Source organism: Lepidochelys kempii, chromosome 4 (genome assembly GCF_965140285.1).
Source record: "Lepidochelys kempii isolate rLepKem1 chromosome 4, rLepKem1.hap1, whole genome shotgun sequence".
In the NCBI taxonomy this organism is placed as follows: domain Eukaryota; kingdom Metazoa; phylum Chordata; order Testudines; family Cheloniidae; genus Lepidochelys; species Lepidochelys kempii.
Window position 1 is genome coordinate 55,365,198 of NC_136383.1, and position 19,294 is coordinate 55,384,491.

Here is a 19,294-nt window from a genome sequence, read left to right on the forward strand (position 1 = left end):
GCAGATTATCTGCTGATTTTGAGAAGCCTGATCCAAGGCCATTTACTAGAGACCATCCGGTGCTGTGTGGCTGAGAGTAGCCTTGGAAGCACATTTTAAGGATTTGCCTGTGCCAGACAGTTTGTTACTTTGTTATTATACCATATAGTAATTATCTTATTTTACTTAATTTTTTTTTTGGATGCAGGGGGGGCCTTATTGCTTCGGAGGATTTACATCTCTGTACTGTAAGGCAAATAAAATAATGTTTTTTCACAAAGTGGAACTTCATTATGTAATCACACACACACACTACTAAAAAAGGGAAGGTTATTGCATGTTTGCTCCCTTGCAATGTGTATCTTTGTCTTCCCATCCCTCCTTTGCTTTCAGCCTACCCTTGTCAATACACAGTGAACATGGGATCAAATTGACTTTGCTGTAGTGTCTCTGGCAAATTTCTTCCTAACACAGTTCTGTAGTATGAAGCGTCAGATTGTTATAAATGGAATCGTGCTTAAAAACTCCATTTTCATATTTTATTTTTGTGTATTATTGCTTGCAGGGTATTAAATCCCAATTAGATATGCTGCTATCATTGATGACTAAGTGGAGAGCCTGCTGTGTATACAGATAATATGTAGGGTTAATAATTTTGTACAACTTATGCACTTTTCTAAAGGAGTGCGAGCACTTCAAACTGTATACTTAAAAACTTAGCTGGTTTTGTTCCAGCAGGGTATGCCTCTGTCTGTGTTTAATTATTTAATCTCATTTTAAAAATTTCAGGACAGTAGAACCTCAGACATACGAACGCCAGAGTTACGAACTGACTTGTCAGCCACACACATGGGTGTAGTTTTGTGGGGGGGAAGTGGACATTGCTCCCTCCAACAGAGGTGAGGCATGGGGGGGTCTCATGGGGTCAAGTGCCACTGCTCTTCCCCCTACTGCTCTTCTGTGAGCGCCAAGCTGCCCAGGGCTTGTTCTGCTTGGCCTGCCGGGGGAAGGAGGGCTCTGTTGCTCTCATGCCTCGCCCCTGGAACGTTTCCAGCTCGCTTGGCCCCTTTTCCTGCAGTCAGGGCTTGGGTGACAAGCGGAGGGGATGGGACGGACGCACTTCTCCTGCTGGGTGAGGGAGGGTGGCCTCTCCAGCTCATTGCCTCCTGGGTCCTAGTGCTGACCATCTTCCTCTTCTGTGTGCTGGGCCCCCTGCATGGCCACCATCCTGTTTCCTATACAACGGTGAGTGCCTGCAGTGGGGTAGGGCAAGGCGTGTGGGGTGGGGTGGGGCAGGGGAAATGGGGGAAGCAGATTGGTGTGGCGGGTTAGGATTAGCATTTTTCTCTGCATAGTAAAGTTTCAAAGCTGTATTAAGTCAATGTTCAACTGTAAACTTTTGAAAGAATAACCATAATGTTTTGTTCAAAGTTACCAACATTTCAGAGTTACAAACAAACTTCATTCCCCAGGTGTATGTAACTCTGAGATTCTACTGTATATAATATGCTCCAGTTCTTACATGATTCATCAAAAGTAATTTACCCTGCTATTCCTGTTGTCCCATTTATCTCAGAGTTTAAAATTCCTGTTGAATTGTTTATAGACAGGGTAACCTGATTGTTTTGCTAGATTTCAATGCAGCAGTTTCCTCATACATCATATGATTTTGCAGCTGACTTCTTCCAGGTGTTAATTAGTTGGGCAAGTACCAAAACGTAGTGTACACATTATCTTTTCCCTCCAATAATCAAAATATGCAAGTCTAAACAAGCCTCTACAGAGCAGAATATTTAGCGAATATAGTATATATATATTTTCATAAATATGCAAAATATTTCTTAGTTTCTATCATTTGAAATCATAACTTTTTCCACCATGAAAGTCTGCAAGTCTACAGCACTGTTAATGACTTCAAGATGCATTGAAGCTGATAGTATATCTTAATTATGCAACTGTTAGAAATACCATTTGTTTTTAATTAAAAATACAGAAAATAAACCAAAATAGAATTTGGCATGTGATGCATATAGCTACTTACAGATAGATCTCTTCCATCATGATAGCCCACCCTTTTTAGCACTAGCTAGTTCCTGTTAGAGACATTGTTCCTATTGTGTCTTTAGGTAACTAAGAATTAATAAATTTTGATATCGGATGTTCTTTTCACTATTTATGCTGTTTATTTTCTGTAGTTCTCTCAGGTTGGACAGTGAAAATAGACTAGGCAATTTCTCTTGTTTCTAGACTTTCATTTCCAGCCTCTCATGTTATTAGCATCAGGCGGCAATGTTTGGGGTTTTAGATGCAGCAGAATCAAACATTCAAACTGTCATCCATTTAAAAAGAAACACATAGTTAGCCAGTAAACTGTTGTTAAATCCGCTATTTACACCTGAGTTACGTTAGTGTTTCTTCTTAAATACTGTGGTTTCTGGATTTTCAATTTGATGGGTACTTTTGTTGATAGTGGGATACATCAACTTTTTAAAAACATGGTTGTTAACATCTTAAAAGTCCTGTTCTGAGAATAGTACTGTCTATAAAAGGATATTAATCCAGCAAGAAAAATGTCTTTATATGTGAAACTATTTTCTTCATGAGAAATATCCCCTCTTGACGTAAAGAAACTTCAATCTAATGCCAAATATTTTGTTTTTCTTTAATAAGCAGCAAACATGTTTTCACTTGCAAACTTATTGGGATTGACGGGCTGACTTTGAATTTTTTTAAAACCTTTTCTGTTTTGTGAGAAGTGAGAGGAATTAATATTTGTTTGTGACTATCCTAAGTTTGTCATAAGGTAATTAACAAAAATTGGATTGTATTTGTTGTCTAGGCAATTTCTATTAAATTTGTTGCATTTTAAAGAGTCTTGAAGCAAACACAAAACCTGTGTTTAAGAAATCCAAAAAGAGAAGCAGATCTTACAAGAAGAAAATAAAAATTATTACTTTTAATATGTCCTTGTATGTCTGTTGGCGTTAAGGCTGTATGTCAATTGTGAAGCCTTCGGTGTCTTGAAGAAGGAGTAAGAAGAGTTCGAGTTTTGTATTATTGTTGTAGGCAGAGAAACAGAAGTGTGGTTGCTGAGCTACCACAGCTGGTATGTGGTGCCCTTTCAGCATCTGAGGAAAATGTTATTAAGGTAGAACAACACAACCTTAACTAACATTAAACGAAGGTAGTTGTTTTTTGATGTGTGAATTGCCTTATGTTTTAAAGAACCTGCATAAATTGGTGATGTAAAATAAAAAGCAGGTAATACAATTCCTTGCAAAGAATAATGATGTAGTGAACCACTAGAGATTATAGTTTGTTTTTGACTATGAAAACTTAGATTTAATGTGGCTTTTGCAACTTGGTGTGAATGTGCTGTCATGTATAGAAGACCTAGGACATTACCTAGCAGAGAACATTGTCATTACTTAACGCAGCACTTCAGATTGGTGACTCTGAAGTCCCTGTTGACATTAGAGTAAATGGAGCCATTGGAATCTGGTGTCATATGTAGACAGGTCACTGCCTAGAAAGCAGTGTTGTCATAGTGTTCATGGGGTGCTTCCAAACTGGCACAGCTTAAATCAGTTATGAGATAGAACAGTATTTTCTAGAACAGTAAACTGGAAAAATATAGGCGTTATGTGTGAAAATTTTAGGTATACTGTAACCTACATCAGAAGCTTAGTGTAGAATCTCCATTTGTACACTTCGCAAAACTATTTAAAAAAAAAAAAAGTGAGACACCAGGGACCTAATTTCAGAAACATCTGTCTCTTTTCCCCCAGTATTTTAGAATACATTATTTCTATACAAGTTTCAGCTACACAGAAAATGAAAAGCCGTCCAGTGGTCGATTCTGTTAGGTTGTTTTAATTTTTTCCCGCAGTAAAACATTTAGCAGATATTCCCATTCTTTCCCTGCTTACACACAATTCTCTGATGCAACCTTAACTCTGATTTTTGCTGGCAATCTATCATAATTAAAACTGTCTTGGTCCTAATACTGATATTTTGATATTTGACACCTCTCACCAAATGGTTTTAAACAGTGATGTCTAGAGATGTTGCTTGTTTTTTCCTGTTTTCCCATTAGATGGTAGCAGTGACTTTCAGCAACATACAACTCTCTTCCTGGTCTCTGCATGTTTCCTCCTGTCATCATCATGCTATACTGCTGGGAAAATTATAATGAGTAAAGTCTTTGCATTCTACCTTCCTGAATTCCTGGTGCATTGTTAACGGGACCAGAACTTGCAATTTGCTCAGTGACCTCATTTCCCTTTGGCCTTCAAGACAATATTGAAAGATTTGAGGCACCGTGTAGGATTAGTCCCATGCAGGGGTGGCAGGTTTGTATAATTTCTGGTTGTGCTCAGAATGGGTCCAAGTCCTGCCCCACTCCTCCACACCCGCCTTCTATTTTTTAAAATAATGTAAAAATGGACTGGAAACAATAAGCATTTAACAGTTTCCCTATATTGCACAATGTGGGGGTGTGCGGGGGGATGAGGGCTCTGGGGTGGGGCTGGGGATGAGGGGTTTGGGGTGTGGGAGGGGGCTCAGGGGTATGACAGAGGGTTGGGGTGTGGGGCCAGGGATGAGGGGTTCATGGTGTAGGAGGGGGCTCAGTGCTGGGGCAGAGGGTTGGGGTGCGGGGGATGAGGGCTCTGGCTGGGGGTGCAGGCTCTGGGGTGGGTTGGAGATGAGGAGTTTGGGGCGCAGCAGGCTGCCCTGGGGCTGGGGCCAGAGAGGAGGACTCCACAGTCCCCCCAGCTCTCGCCCTGCAGGCAGCACACTCATCCAGCACAATCACTGCATGTGCTCCTAGGGCAGGGGTGGGCAAACTTTTTGGCTCGGGAGCCACATTGGCATTGTGAAACTCCTATGGAGGGCCGGGTAGGGGAGGTTGTGCCTCCCCAAATGGCCTAGCCTCCACCCCTTATCTGCCCCCTCCCACTTCCTACCCCCCGACTGCCCCCCTCAGAACTCCTGACCCATCCGACCCCCTGCTCCTTGTCCCCTAACCGCCCCCCCCAGGACCCCACCCCCTATCCAACCGCCCCGGCTCCCTGTCCCCTAACTGCCCCGACCCCTATCCACACCCCTGCCCTCAGACAGGCCCCCCCGTGACTCCCATGCCTATCCAACCCCCCCTGTTCCCCGTCCCCTGACCGCCTCCCCCCCCCAGAACCTCCGCCCCATCCAACTCCCCCGCTCCCCACCCCCTTACCATGCTGCTCAGAGCGGCAGGAGCTCGCAGCCCCACTATCTTGCTGGAGCCAGCCATGCCGCCTGCGCTGCCCAGCAGGAGCGGCGTGCTGAGGCTGGGGGGGGGGGTGTGGGATAGTGAGGGAGGGGCCGGGGGCTAGCCTCCCTGGCCAGGAGCTCAGGGGCCGGGCAGGATGGTCCCGTGGGCTGTAGTTTGACCACCTCTGTCCTAGGGGCTGGGCCCCCTCTCAGATCCAGGAAGCCCCTTTGCTTCCCTTGTGGTGGGTGCCGGGGGAGGGAGGGAAAGGGCTGCCATCACATGTGCGCCGCCTCCTCCTTCCGCAGGTGGCGGTGCCTCTCCCTTTTGTAACTGGCAGCAGCCAGCGAGGGAGCTCAGCATGGAGCGGCAGGGCAGCTGTCAAGGGCACAGGCAAGGATGCTCCAGGAGAGGCTCTTGGAGCTGGCAGGTGGGGCCGGGCTACGTTCCGGGGGAGGTGCATGGGGCGGCAGGCGGGGCCAGGGGAGAGACCCGGCCCCGAACATTGGTGGAGCTGGACTCCCGTGCCCTGAATTTGCTGGAGCAAGGGCATCACGGGCCCATATAACTCACAGCCCCTGGTCCCATGCGGTTGTGAAATACTCTGGGGGGGTCCTTTGAGGCACAGGTGCTATAAACCCAAGATACTGCTTCTTATTTGAAGTTATAGCAGTAGAATGTTTCCATATAAAGGAAGCTTGTTTTATGAAACAGAACTGAGATGTATTTCTCTACCAAATCATAAAATATCTGGGTATTAACAACTAGGGATATACGGGATATATTCAGATTAGCAAAGTGCTTTTCCTAGCACAGGATGCAAGGAAATGTATATCTGAGAGTTAGTGTCTATGAAGCTTGTAACTTATGGTTTAAATACTGCATGTTGTTGTTTAATAACACAGTACTATATGTGTGTATGGGGGTGGATTGCCACTTTTTGTTTCTGGAGTCACCATATATTTTTATAGAGTTCTATAGTATTTGTGGTAATTACATCAACAACTTTGTTTTTCCTGATTTTAGAAGGGTGAACTGATTGCCTAATGATTTCCAGACAGGATTAAAATGTTTGCCCCTTCAAGCCTCAAATAAATCCTGCACTAAGCTGTCCCTGATCATGGTCTTCAGGTTTTCCCCATGCTGAGCTGACTACGTTCAGTGTCCTGAGTCCAGTGCCTTGGGAATAGCTCTCCATACCCATGTCTATAACTGAGTGCTCAAGCCTGTCACCTAGCCTCAGACCTCTCTGGGAGGTGAGAGGGGCAAAGTTTCCATTTTGTTTCCAGGGAACAACTGTCCCCAGTGACTGTCTCCTATCACAGAAACAAAATCCAAGTATGTTAGGAAAAGATTTATTTGGCATAGGAAAGAAAAATATAAATGAATTTTAACATAAATTAACAGAATAAAATGAGACAGTGCTGGATTCTAGGCAAACCTTCTTGAGATGGGGTAAATCTTGTGGTGACAGTCTATTGACTAAATAGAATTAAAAGCCTTATGTCAACAATGCTTGTATGCTTTGTCTCCTGCAGCCTGTTGAATCATTTAATTCAAACATCCTTTCTGTAGATCAGAATCTCTCTCTCTCTAGTTGTCACCCCCCTTCTGGAAATAATGATTGGTTCTTTCCCAGTTATGTCCTTGTCTTCCCCTCTCCTCCCCACCAATTCCATGGCTTGTGCAGAGGTTTACACATTATTAGATCACTTTGTGGTGATTAATCACTGTGCCCAGCAACGGGGACTACAAATAACCAATCTGTACTGTGATTGTTTTGTTCACGCTGCACTTTTTCCCTCTGTCAGTCTTTAAAGGATTTAGCATCCCTAATATAAAGTTTGGGAGATAGAGGTTACCATAGGGCATGCCTGTCCTGTAAACTCTCTCCCCCCTCCCCCGCCCAGCTGGCTGAGCATGGTGCTGCAGGGGCTTCTTGCCTCACTTTCTCCTCACCTGGGTTTTCTTACTTTCCCAGGGATTCACATGTCTCAGACCTCTGACCGGATAACTGAGTTCAATTCCCTTCTTGGATAACAAAAGTCCAAACAACCAAAAGTTCTTCTGCTCCTCTTGGGCTCTTCTTTAGCCCACCCTCTAGGCTCAGTTCCTAGTCCCTTCTGGATTACCTTTAAGTCTCTGGCACTGGGATAGAGCCCTGACTCTTAGTCTTCTTCCCTAGAGTCCCCTCAGAGTCTGTCCCTTTTGGGCTACCTTTCTATCTTCTCCACTCTGGGATAGTCCACTGATTTCCAGGTTGCTTTCCAGGGGTCCTCCAGACACTACTTCAGGGCCTTCCACAGGAGCCCAACTTGCTCTCTTGGTTCCTCCTCCAAACTGATTTCTCAGCTCTTTTATGAGGTCAAGGTGTTTCGGGTTGTCACCTGACCCCAATTAATCCAGCCTCCTAAAACTGGGAGACATGTAATTATGATACAAGTGGAGCTGACTAGCCCAGGCCTCCTGGCCCTTAAAGCCCTGTCACAGAGATTTTGTTATCTCTTCAGTCTGTCCTTGTAGAGATGATGGGCACAAATCCCATGCTTACTCATACTCAACCTATAATCCAACCTACTCCATGGCAGAATGCTCCAGTGGGACTCTGTCTGCAGCTCTAGAGCCCTTCTTAGAGGGACTTGACAGAGCACAGGGGGCAGTGCAAAAAACTTAACGTAGCCTTTGGTTTTATTAACCTTTGAGGACTTGCCATTAGTGATGGGATGATATGCATTCTTTTTCCCAGTCTTGGTATTTGAAGTCTTCAGCATCTGGGCCAAAGGGCAAAGAGAAGGAGCTGTAGAGAAGGCATCACTACATAGCTGGTTCCCATCACCCGTAGCTCAACAATACTAAATTATTTTTATACCCTTGTTCCATTAATTCAATGCAACATCGTGACTCCTACTTTCAGTTCTAGTTTTCTGGATCAGACAAATAGTGAGGTGGACTTTATTCTCAATTTGTAAATCGTGCCATATTTTGTCCCAAGCTGCTTGTAACAAAGAAGCATCTGAACTTATGTTGTCCACGCTTTCTACATTACATGCACCCCTGCAGCTAACAGGTTGCATTTTAATTTGAAAATGCCTTCCCCTTTCCCAAGGTGTGGGAGTATTCGTGATGTCGGTCTGTGCCTGCCACCCCCTTCCCCGCCCCCGAGTCTTGATGTTGAAGGGAGAATGCATAGTTGTAGCACCATTCATGGGAGAAAAACCCAGCACTGTGGGATCAACTAGAATGGTTCTGTCGCACAAACTGGGTGGGGAGTGGAAGAGAAGTGTAAGGTGGAGGGGAGAATAGGAATCTGGTGAGAGATGTGAGAGGAAGGGAATGTAAGAGGAAAGGGATCTGAAAATATGTGGCTTTTGTGTCTGTGTCCTGCTAGGGTGAATAGGAATTGGATAGTATCCCTTTAATTAGTTGGCACCACACAGTGCAATGTAGCATTTCGAGTCCGATATATCCTTATCTATGAAATTGGGAAAAACATACAGCAGACTGGAAACAGTATCTGCTAAAAGGGTGTGTAAACAGTTTGTGTTGTTTCAGCTCCAGCTAACCCAGAGAATAAAATGTTTACACAGTGTGTTTTATAATAGTTACTCCTAGCCCTTCTGAATTGCATGAGATAGCTAAAAGATTAACTAAATATATCAAATTGTTCTTAATATTGGCCAAGTATGAAGATGTAAGGAGAATCTTTACTGCAAGTTAAGAGCGTATGGGGACTTTCATCCTTTTCTCCACTGAGACCTGCCTTTTAGGGTCAATGACATTCCAAACTCTCTCATGTACTGTAATCAGACATTACAGGAGACAAGTGTATGTTTTGATGTCAACTTCAATATTAGAAATCTTCATAATAGTTTATAACGTGATATTGTAACTGAGAGCAGAATTTTGGCTAGTTAATATATCTGGTAGCTTCTTGAAGGAAGGAAGTAGTCTGCCCAAAGCAAGAGCAGTTTTGTGCCAATAGTAGTCAAATACTATCAATAAAAGCAGCAGTGAGAAACTGGCTAGGGAAGTCGGAATTATTTCTGTACAAAATATTAGCAGTGCAATGCATTTGTCTTTTTAAATGGAATTTAAGAATTGCATAGCTGTGGAACTTGAGTATAGGACAAGAAATTGCTGAAGTCTATTGAAAGATATAAAAAATTACACATTTCCCGAATATCAAATTCACATGACTTTCAAGTTGCTAAAGGCTTTTGTTTGAATTAAAGACAAATATAGTTTTAAATCCTTGTTGTTTGCCTTGCAGACCTTTCAGCAGCCCAAAGAAAGTTTGCCCACTCTCTGAGGGATTTTAAATTTGAATTCATTGGGGATGCAGAGACAGATGATGAAAGATGTATAGGTATGTAAGAGCTCTGTGTGCGCGCACGTGCGTGTGCATTACTGGTTTTGTTATGCACTCCTATTCCATTATTTCCTTTTTTCTTTTTTGGTGTTACAGATGCATCCCTGCATGAGTTCTCAAATTTCTTAAAAAATCTGGAAGAGCAAAGAGAAATCTTGGTGAGTTGCAACTTACTGTAAACAAATTGTTAAAAGGATTAAGATAAGAGCAAATTAGCATTGTTTGCCACTGTATTAATCAGCAAAGTGTTAGCATCAGTGATTTATTATTGTGCAATCTCTTTTTCACTAATCTGGATTTACAGGTTGCAGTTTCTTCTCACGAAAGGAAACGGCTTTGATAATGAAGACAATGACAAGGAACTGGCCCAGAATTGTAGTAACAGATTAAATGCAAAAACATACACTTATGTAACATTGTTTGCATATTATACTAAAAAACAAAAAATGCAAAATTTGTGAGACCACCTGTAACAACGCCATGGTTGGGTGATCATCAGGGATTGAACCCAGGACCACTATAGCTCCAAAACACAAACCTTAGCCATTTTGCTCAAAGCCTGCCAAATGCTCTATATTCAGCACTGAAACAAGTTCAGCAGTTCAGTTCTCTCCTGCCTGTGTCTCCAGTTTTAATGTCCCTATTTTGTTTCTGGCAATAGCATGTCCAGGGGCAGTCATGGTTTCTCAGGGTGGAAAAATGTGAGGCTCTGCCATTCTGTCCCAGCTTGGAGCCAGGTCTTCTGGCAGAGTTAGGGTCAGTGGGCAGTGAGCAGGCAGTTCTTCCTCTGAATTGCCTAGGGACGCTGCATTATGTATTGAACATGTGTTATGGCAGAGGGATTGCCTGACACGGAGATGCTAAATTGGAGGGCCCATGATAAAAAAAAAGCCTCTATACTCTGCTGTTCCTTGTGCATAGACAGGATGAGAACAAAAGGAAAATGGCATGGCACTGCCTAAAGAAAAGGATAAATTAAAAACAAGTGTGGAAAAGCAGAGAAGAAAGGGAGTTTAATAACCAGATTTGTTCCATGATCGGAGGCAGAACTTTTGGTGGGTAGAAGTGAGGGGCATAGCTTGGTCTTTGCCTTCAGTTGATGAACTTGTTCCATTATAGTTGTGCTGTGCAGCAAGATGTTGGGATTGGCTTTCAGTACATCTTTAAGGAAAATTACACTCTTGGCTGTATAATCTCTGGACACTGCAGTTGTGCAATGGCTATGGTGTTACTTCCTCTTTTCATATGCAGCCCGTTTGCAGGTAAGGAGGTTATTTGACACTATACATGTACTGTATGCTGATTGCCTTATAGAAAACACTAACGGGAATGGAAAAGATCATGTAATGCATGTGTTCAGACAGTGAAAGATCTGATGACAAAGTTCCTCGTGGAGCTAATATTTAATTCCAAATGGAGATTGAATACTTTTCCTGAGATGTGGTTTCTTATATCAGTACTTATATACTCTAGCACAGCGCGCATCAGTTCTTCTGTTTAGGTAGCCTCCTTGCTTACCAAGTAAGCTTATTGGCATGGTTTTTGACTATGCAGGTTGTTGACTTGCATCTCTTCCGTTTAATACAATAGATGAATGATTAAAATGGAGGCTTTGTACTGCTAATTTTTTCCCCCATCTCGTGTGTGGGGTAGGATGGTTGAGAGATCTAGGATGACCTGTCAACTACCCGTATACATGGGAGTATGACACGCCAAGACAAGAGCTGAACAGCATATGAATCTGGTAAGAACAGGGGACTCCACCACAGTGGAATTAATGCTGATTTTGTCTCACAGGACTTACTTTGAGATTTTATGCTCACAATTTTTAACAGTGCTTAAATGCTACCGTAAAAGGGGCTTTAGAAAAACATAAGATATATAGATTCCACTTTAAATGCCTGGCTTTTCTGCTCATAGATTTTGATTTTAAGGTTCAGTACTTATTAGTAATTGCCCCCATTAAATAAATGGTGATGATAGTTAATGGTAACTGGTAAGATTTCACTGTTACTTGTTTTATGCAAGGAATATGGTGTTTTTAAAAGATTAATTTAACTCAAGGTAGTCTGTAGTGGAGTGGTAGGGGAGTGGTGTGAGGGCTTCGGCTGGGGGGTGTGGGCTCTGGGGTGGGGCTGGGGATGAGGGGTTTGGGGTGCAGGAGGGTGCTCCGAGCTGGGATCAAGGGGTTCAGAGGGTGGGAGGGGGATCAGGGCTGGGGTAGGGGGTTGGGGCGTGGGGAGAGGCTCAGGGCTGCAGGCTCCAGGTGGTGCTTACCTCAAGTGGTTCCCGGAAGCAGCGGCACGTTTCTTTCCCGGCTCCTACACGGAGGCACGACGAGGAGCTCTGCACGCTGCCCCATCCGAAGGCAGAGGGGGCCATTGGAGCAGGGCCACTGAAACGTGTAGAAGCTGGAAGGGGGCCATGCCATGGCTTCCGGGAGCCACGTGGGGTGGCCCCTGACCCTGTGCCCCGGCTGGAGCAGGGCAAGCCCCAGACCCCGCTCCCCCACAGGAGCTTGAGGGCTGTCTTAAAACGGCTGGTGGGCCAGATGCAGCCTGCGGGCCGTAGTTTGCTCACCCCTGCTCTAGCAAATATTTTAGAACTGTATCACCATTATAGTGAGCAAGTGGAAAGAGAACCAAGAGGATTAGTTTCTGAAAACATTAATTTGTGTGTTGTTGGGGAGAGATGGACTGCTGATCTGACTCCTTTTCTTTGGCTTCTCAATGAACAGTGTAATCGTGCCAAAGTTACATGGATGTTCTGTTGAAATCAGTGGAATGTTAGGATGCTCTGCACCCACAACGTTTGGCGCCAGAGCTATAAAGATTTTCAGTTGTGGTGCAATGTTTATGCTACACATTTCAAAGCCTTTCACAAAGGAGTTCCTCCCATAACAGCATCCTCTTATCAGGCTTTTTTTCTTCTTCTTTGCTATCCTGAAAGGCAATGTGGAGGCTTGTGACCGGTAGAGTGGCTGTGACTGTGTTGAGAGAATTGCAGATAAGAAATACAGTTACAGATTAGATATACTGTATGAATTCCTTTTGCTTAATTACTGACACACATGTACACTTAATAGGTTGCTGTTTTTTAAAATTTAATTTTGTGTATTCAGCGAATGCAAAAATGATTTTAATATCCATATGGTAAATGCAGTTATTTCAGACTTTGAATTCCAGACTTGGATTAAAAGGTTTTTCAAGTATATTTTACAGAGTTTTCAAAGGCATTTGCAACATGTGTAGATGTGAATCTTAATTTTCCATACTGTCCATCACAAGCGTACTCATTTGGTCTGCTACCATGTTGATCTGGCATGGGTTGGATATTTAATAGCTGCAATCAAGCAGTTTTATTTTTGTTTTCAGTTTAAGGACTTGCATTGGTTGCAAAGGTCATGTTTCTAAATACTGAGGGATTTAGAGGTTTATGAAAAGAAAATCCCGAATTAACTCAAGAATTCAGTTGAATTATAGAGTGGCCCACATAAAACAAATTGAACTTTTCCATAACACTGTAACTTAGTGGAATTCCCTGAGGCAAATATGAAGCAGGATACTTGCCTCTGGAGGCCATTCTGGAAATGTTTGTTATATTAAGGATGAGTGGAATACCAGAAGTCATGTCTAACTGATTCGGCATTACAAAAATATTCTAGTTTAATTAGAGAACTGTAGTCACTCTGAGTCGTCGTCAGCCATTAATGGAAAACTTTCTTTTTAGTTAACTTAAAATTTACTTTAGAATCTTGTTTCCAGTCAACTTACTTTAGGTATGATAGATCCTAACTCTAGGATTGATAGTTAGTTACTATTTCCACTGTAGATCCTATATCTTAGGGAGTTAGAGCTTTAACATTTTTTAAAATTGGCCTGAAATTGAAAATATTTGAAAAATAACAAGGTGTGTAAATTGTGGAGTATTTTCTGCCCATGTTTTGAATTTAATTTATTTTGTCTCTAAGCGTGAGATCCTTACTCTTGTTGTGGCATCTTTATGCCACATGAAAGGGCTGGAGTGGTATAAAGGGCTCCCAGAAGCCCTGGTTGTGGCCAGAGGAGGGCTTCCCTTAGTGCAGGGTTGCAGACGACAGTCATGAAGTTGTCTTCTAAGGACCTGCACACGGATGCTGGTGATGGGAGATGTGGCTAAGGACTGGCAATGATGTTGCAAACAGGACCAGAGCACACATCTCTGCAGTCTGTAGGGCAGCCAGGGAGGGTGCTGTAATTTAATCAAGCTCTCAGGGTGACTTAAAGCCACCTTGGCCACCCCGTAACCCTTGGCTGCGAGTTCAGTGCTGCACCTCAGAACCTTGTCCGTTCTCTCAATAGTGTATGTACCTTCAAATACATGCATGTAGGAACATAGGTAAGTGTGTATATTTTTGGTTGGGCTGATAGCACCACCTGTAATTAAGGTTGGCTATTGCTTCCCCTTACAACACCTTGTTTTCAGTTGCTTATAACCTTTGCCAAACAGCACAGAAAACTTCAGCCCAAATGATTAGTGTGTGTCTGCCTCACACTGAATTTTTTTGGACAATTTCGGCCAAAACTGTTCAGCTGCGTTTGAGACCGAGGCTAGGGAAAAATGTGTTTTGCCAATGTGAAATGTTTGACAACGTTTTCTTTGAGAAGCTCCAGCTTCCCCTTGCCTTCCAGCGGGGACTCAATTTGGTAGTGTGGGGCCTTCATGTCAGGGATGTGCTTTTGGAGACTTGGATGGGGGTGATGGGGAGAGGAGAAGCCTGGGTCAAAGAGACTGGGCTAATGAGTCTTTGGGGAGGGGGATGGGACACGGAGATTGGCTGAGGAGCCCAGGGAGGGAGGCTGGGGTGGAGCAGGCAGTGAGTGTGAGGGTGACTGTAGGCCAAAGGGAGGAGACAGACTGATAGGATGAGGACATGGGAGGGGGGAACTGGTTATGGCTGGGCAAAGCTACTGGGATTGAGTGTGTGGTGAAGGTGAGATGGGGAGTCTGGAGGAGAGTAGGTCTGGCTGGCCAAGGAGATAAGGGTTAGGAGAAAAACCCCAGGAGTGGAAACTGGAACTGGGTAGGGGAAGAGAATGGGACTGGGATGATGAGTCTGGGGCAGGAGGATGACAAACTCAGCTCCTTTGCATATATGTCTTTAATTACATGATTGTATACTAGTTTTTCCCACAGAACCCTCACCTCATTGAGGATGGATCTGCTCTGGGTATGAATCAGGGCTGTGTAGTGAAGGAGACTTGTCTGTAGAACTCATTTGTTGCAACAGTTAGAAGTTGTGTGGTGAATGAGGCAGGGGATTGCAGGAACAAAGAGGAGGGTCTCATGGTTGAGGAAGTCACTAAAACTAAACTTTTCACATATAGTTCTTAACTGAATATACCTCATTTTCTGGGGGCCAGACTCAATATGGGGTCTGATTTGCAGAAGTGCTAGGCATTCACAGCTGCAAGTGAAGTTAACGGGAGCTGTGCTTTGGTTATACAAACTACTATATAATGCTATGTACTTTGAAAAATCAGGTCCTAGTCATCTGAAATTAGTGGATGCTTTAGACCTTAATCTCTCTCTGTCCCAGCCCTCACTCCTTATTGCACAGGGGTGTTGTAAAAATAAATATGTTCTACACTCTGATGCTATAGTAATGAGCACCATAGGAAGGCCTCTGACAAAATTTAATAATTATGTCTTCAGAGCAGGGTTTGAATAGTTTGCAGTGATTAAGGGAGGAGGCACACACTGATCAATGAGGAGAAAACAAAATATTTAAAACCTGCTTGTTAAGTGAGGACCATCCATCCTGTGCCCTGAGTCAGATGGGTCCGGGGGTGGGAGGGATCGTATTTGATGATGTAATTGGAGACTATATCATAATGCATACAAACAAGGGGGCTGAAATAACGCACAATTCTGGCATTATCTCAACTTCTGAGTGCTTGACTTTGCAACTTTAAAGTTGTTTTAACATTTTTTTTGTGTAAAGTATATATGTGCATATGTACAGTTGTGTGTGTATTTGTGTATATATAATATAGAAATGCACAAACCTTAAACACTTTACTCTTCTGTCCCATGCACCACCCCCACTCCCTGGTGATGTTAGCTTTACTGAGAATCTGATCTCTGCCAATCCCTAGGCCAAGATGTTCGGAAAGTGAATAGTGACTTTGTGGTTGCCCACAATGAGACACCTTAAAGAGTCCAACATTTTCTGAAATCAGGCCCCTTTGGGTGCCTAGCTGTTATACCAATAAAATAAAAGCCAGCAGGATCTTATTAAAGGGGATAAGACAAAATGTCACATTTATTGTGAATACAGAAAGAATCCTAGGAGGCAGTCAGTTATATCTATAACATTTTATTCAGTGTCACATTCGTACATACACACACACACATTCTGCAGCTGCTGTATAGTTACCAGTCCTGAATGTAGCTTGAGTTTGTGGCTTGGGTTCATAGCTTGTGGCGGCTAACTAGCCAGAAAAGCCGGGCACAAGGAAGATCTGGGTCTCTGTTGGGCATACACCGATGCCCTTTCATGCTGGCAGCAGAAAGTTACCCTTCAAAGTCTTCCATCTCACCCCTCCTTTTTATAGGCTTCAGTTTGAATCCAGAGTCTATGGGTCTTGCTGTGTCAGGCTGCCTCTGGCTTCAGCGTCATTGATCACCTGTCACTTGCAGACATGACTTTCAGCCTAGGACCTGGCTTTGATATTTCTTCAATTGTACTTTTGTTCTTTTCTTTGGAGGGTGGACTCCTCTGACTTTGTCAGAGCTGTTGTCTGCATCTTCAGCCTTGGGTGTTTACACTTTATTTCATAAGGACAGGCTGGGGTTGGAGGTTGATTCCATCATCCATACATGCCTCATTCACACTTCTAAACTAAACTAATAAGATTACAGCAGGGTTTTACAAAAATGAAGGTTGCAGCAAGCTTTTACAAAATGGAGTGAGCATTTTAAAATGGAGTTTGGGACAAGTTAAAATGGAGTTTGAGTTACAGTATGGACAAGTGTAAGGAATGGCAAACAGGGAACAGAAGTTACAATATAGACAAGTATAATGAATGACAAGCAGTGAGCAGAAGTTACAATGTTGAAACAGTGTAAGTTTCAGCGATTTAAGCAGCAATTGGATTGAAAGTGAAACTCTATTAGCCAGTTATTGGGGTAACCGGTTTTATGAATGAATGTTGTTTCTTTCATAAAACTTTGCTTATGAAGTTATATTAATAAAGTGAACAATTAAAAACAATTTAATTGATCAGTTCTACATAGCCCGAGACTTACATTTACTAAAGAGTTTCAGTCCTAACCTTTAGCTGACTGGTTCTGTTTTTCATTTAAAATTAAAACTTGGTATTAGCTGGTTTGCTGGTAGTTAGTGGTGTTTTTATTAAGTTCTGTGGAAAAGGAGTAAACTGATAAGAATTGAAATGTTGGATCATAAACACTGCAGCTGTCACTGGCACTTGGATTCCTTGCTTTTCAGTGCAGCCGTTTCATCCCCTGATTAATTTTATACTAAACAGGAGAAATGAGTTCCATAATACTGTCTGACTCAAGTATATTACATTTTTGAGAACAAGGAAAAACTAGTTGCTGACTGAAAGGGCAAACTTCAGAGGATTCTCTATTTCCTAAGATCTAGACCTGTTTTCTGATTCACTTCACTGTCTATTTCTCACATCCTACATTTTCCATTTGGAAACTGGTTTTTGGAAGGGATATTTTTCCTCCAACTCTTCCCCTTCCCAGCTGGAAACACTGAATATTTTTGCTTGCAAAGCTAATAGTATCTTAGACTCTTTGAATCCCCATCTTCCCTGATTCCTGTTGCGGTGTAATTGAAAATATTTCTGTTCATAACCAGTTTTGTAGAAGATACTTCTTAAAAAGTGAAAGCTTCCAAAGAAATTGTCCATGGCCTTCTTAATACCATTCCATTGAAAATCACCTCCTTCACTTGTCTTCCCTTTTTAGAAGAAGGACTTCATGAAATATTGTTGCATTTTTGTCCTCTCGGCTGATATTAGGTTACTAACTTTGTGAGACCCACAGTCCCTTTGCCAATAAAATGGATGCAAAGTGTTCTTCCAGAGTGAAACACAGAGCAGCATATAAGTCATTGGAGACATCTCTGAGTGTCTTTTGGACCAGATCATAACCTTCCACTGACTAGAAAATAAATTAAAACTGAAATGAGGACCCAAGAACATGCTGCCAGCATTTTTTCTCTATGCCAAGGGTCTTGCTTTTCAGAATGTTAAATGTGCAAAACCTGATCCTGCTTCCATTTTAGCCCATGGGAGTGTGATTGGACCAAAGCATGTAATTCCATGTAGGGTTGATTTAGAAACAGTTCCCCTTATCAAACCGCTTTGGTAGTTTCTTGAACTTTAAAAAAAAAAAAACATTAGGAGATTGGTTAACTCACTTCAGTTAGGCTGTGATCTCTGATAAAAGGAATGAAATTATATCGTCTCAGGACTGGCTTATGTTTCACTTTGATACAATCCAATAATTTATACTGCTTATTGTCAAATGTTCTAGTGAGCCAGGAAGGGATGTCTGGTCTCCTTTCTCTTGTATATCTTACTTGTAGATTTCTTGTACAAACTTAAAACATCAGAGTATGGAAGAGCAGGGAGCTGCTTGTTAAATGTCCTCTAGTCTAAAGAACCCAGTTTTAATAGACCCACTCCTGGTTCATATTCCCAGTGTGTGGCAGGTAGAAATTCAAAACTAAAGAGCTCTAGAGATGTCTGTGGAGTAGGGAGCATTAGCCAGAGGTTTTTGCAAGGGGACATGGCAGAGTACAGGTTTTAAATGGCAGTGTCGAGCAAGCACTAGTGCTCCAGTTTCAACATAAAAATATCACAGCTGAAAGATGGCTAATTAGAGAGAGAGTCTACCACACTTATGGTACATAGAAGGGGCATTGGGCATATTCAACTCAGATCGTGTTCTTATAACTCTAAGACAGTTAAATTAGACTCATGCAGCAAGGGTAAGATTAATACCTTGCAAGAAAACTGTCCAAGAATTTAGCCGTACTGTCTTATAACATTGGAGGTGGATTGTCCAAGATATAAAATGAAAGTGTTCAGTCAGATATGGTTTTCCAAGGAAATGTCATTCAGCAAACTAGCATGTGAAGCAATAGAAACTTTAGGAGGGACAGAGCTTTCCTTTAAGCTCTAAATCTATAGGATTTACCAGCTGCCTTTACACTGGAAGTGTTGACCTAAGAATATGACTCTTGTACAGTTTGTACTGTCAGAGAACTGCAATTGCAGGTAAATTAGCTTTCTTGTAGGTGAGCAGTATCTTCTCCTATAAGAATATACTGAGTATTTCTCCTTGCTCTACGTTCCTCGTGTTTTTTGATAGTGCAGATCCTTTCTTCATAGATCTATCTTTGTTGGCACTTGTTTTTATTTAAAAAATGTCACCCATTGTCCATATACTTTTTTGGGGTAGGGGTGGGAGGTAGGGTGGCAGCAGGGCGGCAGTGTAACCATGTCCCCTTTCTGCAAATTAACCTTCAGTTCTGTGCGATTGGGTAATGATTGATATATGCAATTAAATGAGGGTAAAATTCTTCTTGCCATGTAGAGGATAAGGAAAGCCTTCTTATCATGAAGGACAAGGGAAACGCTATTTTAAAAAATATAGAAAAAAATCATCAGAGATCA

At 42.6% G+C, this 19,294-nt stretch overlaps 1 protein-coding gene across 8 annotated transcripts in view; it reads left to right on the plus strand.

Moving 5' to 3' along the window:
• The window catches only part of ARHGAP10 (Rho GTPase activating protein 10), a 259,804-nt gene that overhangs the window by 80,463 nt on the left and 160,047 nt on the right, over window positions 1-19,294 (plus strand). For 7 of the 8 annotated variants that reach the window (XR_012158590.2, XR_012158592.2, XM_073341321.2 and 4 more), the window contains exons 2-3: window positions 9,498-9,593; window positions 9,693-9,754. Coding sequence is in view for 6 of the 8 variants with exons in the window: in XM_073341321.2 (XP_073197422.1) it covers window positions 9,498-9,593; window positions 9,693-9,754 (158 nt within the window). In the remaining 2 variants the exon portion in view is untranslated. Of the gene's footprint in view, window positions 1-5,557; window positions 5,658-9,497; window positions 9,594-9,692; window positions 9,755-19,294 lie in introns of those variants that run through there. The other variant, XM_073341322.2, reaches the window with a different exon arrangement.